This window comes from Pararge aegeria, chromosome 18, assembly GCF_905163445.1.
Source record: "Pararge aegeria chromosome 18, ilParAegt1.1, whole genome shotgun sequence".
Taxonomy (NCBI): Eukaryota; Metazoa; Arthropoda; class Insecta; order Lepidoptera; family Nymphalidae; genus Pararge; species Pararge aegeria.
The window spans coordinates 14641946-14651062 of NC_053197.1; the positions used below are offsets into that span (position 1 = coordinate 14641946).

The 9117-nt window shown below is 37.3% G+C and overlaps 1 protein-coding gene and 1 pseudogene across 1 annotated transcript; both read left to right on the plus strand.

Annotated features, from left to right (window-relative positions):
• The first annotated feature begins 565 nt into the window (after positions 1-565).
• Positions 566-9037, plus strand: LOC120631610 (tetra-peptide repeat homeobox protein 1-like). The gene is made up of 2 exons (XM_039901256.1): positions 566-589; positions 7814-9037. Exons 1-2 carry the CDS (start codon positions 566-568, stop codon positions 9035-9037), a joined length of 1248 nt encoding a protein of 415 aa, XP_039757190.1.
• On the plus strand, positions 3034-3153 carry LOC120631819 (annotated as a pseudogene).
• Positions 9038-9117: the final 80 nt, after the last annotated feature.

Genomic DNA, 9117 nt, shown 5'->3' on the forward strand with positions numbered 1-9117 from the left:
TTGTGGGAGGAGATCCGCGCCCTGTTTTGTGCCGGTAATGGGTTGATGTGATGATCATCTTCATCGATGATATTGAAAACCGAAGGATTGGCTTAAATCATTATCATTGCAATGTTTAAATTTATTTTATTATCGTATTCTTAGTTATACTTAAATTTCTCGATTCTTTGCTTAAACGGAATAATTAGATCTCTCAGATAGAGTGATGTCCAGTTTTAAATTGCCTTCCTTAGTAACGAAAACTAGATTATGTATGACTAATTAAGACCTAAGATCTCCTCGCCTGTGTAGCTAAAATTGGACACGTCATTTAGCTCTTACTTTCTGTGCAATAAGGTTGATATTTGTTTGATAATTAGGCAGGATTGCCCACCCTTTAACGATGAAAAGTAGTTTTTGGTGCATATGTTTGAACTGCACTGATTCTTGAAGTACGAGTATATATAGCTGTACGCATGGTTTTTACTACTAGACTGACACCAAATATTAAGTCGTACGGTCGACTGCAGGTTGGAAAAGTAATGTGATTTGGAAAAGCGGGGAAAAGGAGTTTTCAGTTTTCAAAATGGCAGCGATACACTTTTTCATGGTACGTAGTTTTTGATATAACTTATTTTAGCAAAGGTACAGTGGAGTTAAACTGGAAATGTTTGAAAGTATTCCTTATTTTTTCATTGCGAATAATATATCCGTATCATAGTGCCATTTATTTCAACTAGGCCTAATTAATAAGCACTATTGAAAAGTCAAGTCAGTCTGTTTGTAGTGACTCTACCACCGGTTCGGCAGGCAGATTCCACGTCTTTTATGAATTCTAATGGTCAATCAAAGTTTCCTTTGATTGACTAATGAAATATATATTCTAGTAGTGCCTTCAAAAAGAATTGAAATAGTAAATAGCTATATATAATAAGTGTATAATCAAAGCACGGTGCTAGGAGATAGAGAAAAAAAGTAAAGCTCTGACAGATGTAGCCTTTAGGAATCGAAGTCATTTGGGACTACGACGTCTTCGGGATATCTTTCGATTGATGATTTTGCTTAGGTACTAATTCTAAACGAACCCTATCCAAGTCCTTACATGTAAAAAAGAAACCCCATATTCATATCTTACAAAGTATAATCGTTTTAGTATCTCTTATTACAACATAACACATTATAAACTCAAACATCAATCTATCTATGTGTAATAATATAATATGTATATTCTAAGTATTTATGTATATTATTCACAAAAATATTCATCAGTCATCTTAGTACCCATAACACAAGCTACGCTTACTTTGGGGCTAGATGGCGATGTGTGTATTATGGGAGTATATTTATTAATTACCGATATCCTTATTATCTGTATTGTATTGTCACAAGTAAGGAAGGAAATATAGGGATATTAAATAAGTATATTGGAGAGGGGGCAGCAGCGTCCTCTCTGCTACTACTACCATGTACTGCGATCACAAACGTAGCCCAACCCAGCGTGGTGATTACAGGCAAACTCTCCCATTGGGAGAGGCTGTGAGTCCAGCAGTCGACTGCTATAGGCTTTTGATGAAAGTTTAGTTAGTAGAGGAAAAAAAGTAAACAGTTAAGTTAATATGTAATATACTACCGTACCCAGCCCGCTTCGTCGGGCTAGATTTTGCTTTATTTTATTTAAACAATAAACTTACTTCATACAATTTTTAATTTAAGTGTCATAATATATTAAATCATTTATTTCTCTCCGTATTCATTCTCTTCTGTTCTCTTCTCGAGCGGGTAAAGATCATTATCTACACCCATGTACACCCAACAATAGAATATCATCATAGTAAATAAAACCTGTATTTGACAGTTCGAAAATAGGAGTGCTCCGATCGTCACCAAACTTACAGGATTACTCTCCAGGTCAATCCGGAGATTCCCTGAAAGTTTCATTGAAATCGGTCCAGCCCTTTCGGAGCTTATACGGAACATACCCACACACTTTCTGTTTTATATATATAGATGTGTTAATTAAACTAGGCCATGGCAAACTTGCCTTGCTCCACACTACTCATACCTAATACTTATAAATTCGTAACTTCATAAACGTTACTATACTGTATCATATTTGCCAAATGATAAATAATATCAATAGGAACCTAAGTAAATTAATAATTGCACCTTTAAAGCGTTATCTATCAAACTTTCTCATTCAAACTATCCATTTGCCATCTTTAGGGTTGAATCGCAAGAATGCGCTTGTAGAGTTTTCTTATTTAAATTCCGATTTGAATGACCATAAAAATGTTTTTTAACAAACGAGTCAAACAACTCGAATTTCACCCTTTCAGGGACGGATTATCAGTCAATTTTCCTTGTCTTTCAATTCTCTTCTATATAATCTTCCGAACAACAAACAAATTCCAACGTTTACCCCTCAAAAATTCAAAAATCAAAATTTCTTTATTCATGTGGGCCTATCACAAGCACTTATGAAACGTTCATACATATATGTTTACATTATTGTAAGGGGATGGTGATAACTTCGTTCGAAAACTTGTACCTAAAGCTACGAGGGTTCTAAATGCGCCCTGGTCTAAGAAGAGCCCACAACAAACTTAGCCGGGTATTTTTTTTTTTGTTATTTTGAAGCTAGAGCAATTCACACCCAAGCTTTTTTATCGTTTAAGTAAACTTTAATATTATAATAGGATTTTTCTGTAAGCTTACTTTTTAAACAAACTTTGAACTTATTGAGAGACATCTCAAAGATTTAATTTGGTAATTTGTTATAAAATAATATATAATTGCCCTTGAATGAATTTGCAATTTTGTGTAGCCTAGTAAACTGCACAACGAGTTTATTTTTGCTTCTAATATTTATATTGTAACAGTCCATTTATTTAACGTTGGAATTTGTTTGTTGAATCACAGTTCACCGTTGAAACAAGTGACATATTAATTACTTAAATCGCAAATAACTTAGAAAAGTTAGAGATGCGTGCTGGGATTCGAACTCGGCCCACGAATATGAAGTCGAACTCCTACAGTGCGCTATCACCGTTTTTTAAGACCTTACTTCATAAAATCATTTCTATAGTAAGCTCTTCACGATTACTAAGTACTAAGAAATAAAATAAAAAACTTGAAACCTGGGATAACTGGGCTCATATAAGAGTTCAGACTAGTTGAACATATAAGTAACAAATCAAGTTGGAACGTCTTTCTAATCGACTGTTACTTTAACATAAACTTGTTCATAGATTTAACCGTCTGAACTCTTTATGTAAGGAATGTAGCATCACTCAATGTAATTGATCAATGCATTGATTCATAGTATTATGTGCTTTAATAGAGCGAATCGATCGTAGTTAAGATATAATAATATTGAATAAGCGAAGGTGAATGCACTTGGACTAAATGGTTTGTTACCTCTTCTGATTTTCTTCGGGTTAGGAATATTCTAAGGTTTGATAAGCAAACTGCGGTTTCTTATGATAGCTGTTCATTTATTCAAATTAATAAACAACTCTCGCGACTTCGTCATGTTCATCTATGATTTACAAAAGCGGGCTGTTCGACTTGTTCGACTCGGGAAAATCCTAAATTGACTTGCAGCTTGGGGTAACTAGGGCACCGAAGAGATGTTAACTCCCTTTGTGTGTTCTATCGACTTTATAATGCAAAGAGTTGTTTGTATTAATACTTCCTTCCCGGTTCTCTAACCGCACCTTACCGTAGAAATAAATTCCACCCTTACCGTCTTTATGTCTGGTATTTTTCTACTATTCCAAATACAAGATCATTTCTACCGCGCACTTGCAAATTATTACACAATTTTCAAGTGCGCTTTAAAACATTTGTGACATTGCAATGTTTTTCTTTATCGTTAAATCAAGCGATATTTATTGATTAAACTAAAAAAGAGCAAAGCTCTGAAAAGTTAGGCATAACCACTGACTGGGATAAACTGATCTTACGAATCTGTAGCTAGAATCAATGCAAACAAGAATCGTGTAAGATAAAGTTTCATTTCAAAATATAGGTAGTTGTGGTAGGCAGTAGGTAGGCTCGCCTGCATACTAAAATATTCAAAACCCTTTGCTCGCCAACCAGGCGCGGGAGACTGCTTTTTTTTGTAATATGTGATGCTTTATTATGCGGAGGCTTCGACTACATCATTTAAAAGTTTATTCTACACTTGGAGGAAATAGTTTAATAAATAATATATAGAATAGTAATAATTAGAAATATAAAAAATGTAACAACCAAAATACCTCAATAATGTCAACTAATATTGTTTTTTTTTTACTTTATCGCAAAAATTTTATACATAACTAAGAAAATGTACTAGGTACAAGTTTACGTCAGAAACTTTCTATACTTTTTCCATCGAGAAAGTATTTAGTCGGAAATATGGAGAAGAATAAAACATATTTTTTTGCTGAAAAGAACTATGTACCTAGACATAATAGTAAAAGTTCTATCAATCTCATTCTGTAGCATTCAATTATTTAATTCAATTAAATTCGTTTATTTTCTGATTGGTTTTACAATGTTGGTAGATAAAATGTAAGGACAGACAATCCCCCTTAGATGGCATGCAAAAAAAAATGTTCTTACACTAATTCCTACTTTCTATGATAACAATATTCAAGTGTTTACTTTACGCAAACTGCCATACATCATAGATGAAGCAAGTATCGAAGCGTTGTTGGCGGAAATAGCGGGAATTCTAGACGAAATTCAAATGGTTCATGATTAAATGAAGCAGTAACTATTTCCGAATTTGGTAGTGCAACTAAGAGGTTGGTAGTCAAACTATGATCTTTTTTTTACTTGTCTTATTATGTAATTTCATTACATTTTAATTCGAATTTCGTTTTACAAATAGAATATATTAACAATTTTGGTATAATATCTAAATACATATAAATTAAAAAAGGAAAAAAAAACGGAGAGTTTGAAAATGGCTTGATGGATTTTTTATAAGAGCATAACAAAAAAAACATTGAAATATTTTAATGATATTATTTCTCTAAAAGATTTTTTGGGAAATTCACCAGTTACACAGTATGTATTTTTCTTTGTCTTAATAAAAAAATTCGTTTCAATATAAAAAAAGAAAGTTTGACAGTTCCTGACAGAATATATTTGGAAAATAATATACATATATTATTTTTTGTTTGAACTTTTATTTTATCTTTACTTTTGTTTAATTTAACTCCAATTTGCGTACACCCTTTGGGTTGTAGCTTAGAACAAAACTTGTTATGTCTTATATTGCACGCCTCATAAGCGAAGCGTTGAGGTGGGTATTACTGTCAGTTTACGCACACCGAGTGATTCTCCAACTTAAAATGTTACTTTTGTTCTTTATTGCTTTTATAAGTGAATACAAATAGACAAATGTTGAGAAAAAACACTATTTTTAACACTCATATTTTAAAATCTCTTTTTATTATTTAAACTTATTAAAAAATTGTTTAAAGAAGTTCTGTCTTGGACGCCCGTGTGTCTGTATGTGCGGATCCCGTATCTTGTGGTCACGATAACGAGTTGTTTTTTTTTTATAGGCTTCAGTATTTTGAGGAATAGAAGCCTATTACTTTTCACGGTTTAATTAGATGTAGTTTAATTATTATTTACAAGTAATCTCAATTTTATTGTAATGAATGAGATTATGAGGCGTGCACTTTTGGATTTTCTTACTATTTAGATCTACCTTTAGTTATTATACCTACTGTACCTGTTTTGTGTACCTAATAACAATAAACAATAATCGTGGGTCTCAAAAAATCCTCATATCGCGACAGTATGCGGAACGCCCGACTTTTAACTATAAATACCGCAAGAATTACAATTCCAAATTAAAGAGATTATGATATGAATTTGTCGTACCGTAAAGGGAAAAGCGCTCTCGTAACATATCCCTTCGAACATAACTTGCGCAACTTTGTAGCCGGAATCCAGGCAATATATTGTTGACAGATCTGGAACACACGCTGGAGCAATCGGCCTGGGCTTCCGCGTATGACTGCTGGAATCTAAATTATAGTCTTACATGAAATGCAATCAAAATAATTAAGATATTTTTTAATAGAATAATAAGCGCAAGTTGAAATAGTTTTACGACCTCCATATCGCAATGGTGAGCGCTGTGTATTTAAGTAGGAGGGTTCGATTCAGTTCGAGCACGGGCAATATAAGAATTAAAATTTCTGAATTTTCTCTGGTCTGCTCAGGCTTCGGCCGTGGCTAGTTACCACCCTATCGAAAAAGACGTGCCGCTAAGCGATTTAGTGTTCCGGTGCGATCTCGCGAAGAAACCGATTAGGGGTATACCATACTCCCTAACAGGTTAGCCCGCTACCATCTTAGACTGCATCATCACTTACCGCCAGGTGAGATTGCAGACAAGGGGTAAATTGTAGTCGAATTTAAAAAAAAAAAAATTTGTTAGCGCTGAGAAACAGTTTTGAAGGATCTCGTGTACAAAAATGGATTTTTGAGGCCGGAGGTCGGAGGTCAAAGAATTCAGTGTCAGTTCGGAACTAGTAAATTCGATGATTTTAATCTCACCAAACGGTGAAGGAAAATATCGTGAGGAAACCTGCATGCCTTAGAATTCTCAAAGGTGTATGGAGTCCACCTCTCCGCACTGGGCCGGCGTGGTGGACTACAGCCTTTAACCCTTCCGATAGTGGGAAAAGATCCGTGCTCTGTGTGTTAGTGGGCCAGGAATAGGTTGATATGATGATGATGACAAGCTGAGGACGATGATAAATAGAGAGGAAATATTAGGGAAATATTGGTCTTTGGTCCAAATATACGTATTCTCCGTGACCACGAGATATTATGGTCCAAATATACGTATTCTCCGTGACCACGAGATATTATGGTCCAAATATACGTATTCTCCGTGACCACGAGATATTATGGTCCAAATATACGTATTCTCCGTGACCACGAGATATTATGGTCCAAATATACGTATTCTCCGTGACCACGAGATATTATGGTCCAAATATACGTATTCTCCGTGACCACGAGATATTATGGTCCAAATATACGTATTCTCCGTGACCACGAGATATTATGGTCCAAATATACGTATTCTCCGTGACCACGAGATATTATGGTCCAAATATACGTATTCTCCGTGACCACGAGATATTATGAAAAAAATATGAGTATGTTGCCTCGGTAAGGTGTACCGTTACTGTAGCGTGTTATCATAAAGCTTAGTCGGACCTCGCCTTGACCTACCACCGCGCAGACAAGATCTATAATACTGCATAACGTTACGTACCTACTATGGTAGATAGCTTAGAAACATTCAGCCTTAGAAAACAAGTTCATATTCGTAATAAAAAAAAACTCAATAATATTAACTTTATACAGTACTAGCGTACCCATATATTTTGCTTTATTTTATTTGAACAATAAACTTGCATCATTAAATTTTAAATTTAAGTCTCATAATATATTAAATCATTTATTTCTCTCCGTATTCATTCTCTTCTATTCTCTTCTCGAGCGGGTGAAGATCATTATCTACACCCATGTACACCTGACCGTAGAATACCATCAAAGTAAATAAAAGCTGTATTTGACAGTTTGACAGTTCAAAAATTGGAGTGCTCCGATCGTCACCGAATTTTACAGGATTACTCGCCAGGTCAACCCGGGGATTCCCTGAAAATTTCATTGAACGAAACGGCTGGACAATCGGTCCGGTTTCGGAGCCTATACGGAACATACCCACACAATTTATCTTTTATATATACAGATTTAGTAAATAACAAAGAGGAACGAATAATAATTGCGTTTATTTCTGTCGTTACAGGTGCTGCTTGTAGCAAGTAGTTTATCAGCTAAGGAGGTCGGCAAAGCGAAAGTATCGAAACTCCTCGAGAACGGAATCAAAGACGCGCCCGCAGGAAAGCCAGCGAAACGTGGGATCTTTTCCTCTGGCCACGGATACGGCGGAGGCATTGGTCTCGGCTACGGATCAGGCATTGGCTCTTCAATCATCTCTTCAGGCCACGGCTACATTGGTGGAGGTCTATCGAGCGGGGTCGGGATTGGATACGGCTCAGGAATCGGAATCTCCTCTGGACCAGGAATAGCTATTGGTGGTGGAGGTATCGGAGGTGGGTTTATAGGAGGAGGTGCTGGGATCGCCGTGGGAGGTGGACCAGCGGTAGGCATAGCCGCCGCACCTGCAGTAGCTGTCGCTGCCGCTCCAGCGGTTGCTGTAGCACCAGCTGCGGTTCAGACCTCGGTCTCAGTGCAACCGAACCCCGTAATCCTCCGCCAAGAGGTCCCAAGATTCATCACCAGAACAATCACCAGGGACGTCCAGGTACCCGTGCAAGTACCTGTACCAGTGCCAGTCGACCGTCAAGTGCCAGTGCCAGTCAGAGTACCCGTGCCAGTCCCTGTCGACAGACCGTACCCAGTCATCCAGAAAGTACCGGTTGAAGTGACGAGGCAAGTACCTGTGTACTACGAGAAGAGAGTGCCCATTCCGGTCAAGGTCCCGGTGTCCGTCCCAGTGCCTTACCCGGTCACAGTTGAGAAGCAAGTGCCAGTTGACCGTCCGGTGTACGTCGACCGTCAAGTGCCTGTACCTCACCCAGTGTACATCGATCGGCCTGTGAATGTTCCAGTACCAGTGCATGTAGACAGGCCAGTGCCAGTGCCTCACCCAGTAGTAGTTGACCGACCAGTGGCTGTTCCTCACCCAGTGGTTGTTGAGAAACAAGTCGCTGTATCAGCTGTACCGGCTATCTCAACTGGTGTATCAGCTTATGGAGGTGGATTGTCTTACGGCAGTGGATTGTCATACGGCGGTGGAGTGTCTTACGGCAGTGGATTGTCTTACGGCAATGGATTGTCTTACGGAAGTGGTTTGTCTTACGGAAATGGATTATCGTACGGCGGCGGTCTGTCCCACGGTCTGTCCCACGGCCTCATAGGAGGTGGATATTCATCCGGAATCGTATCCGGCCACGGCATCTCATCTGGCCTGTCCGGTGGATACTCGAAGATCATCACTAGCCATTAATTTTAATTTGTATGGTAGGAAACCCAAAATGTACAAGTCAATGATATAGATTAGCTCACGTAATAAAATTTTATTGAAAA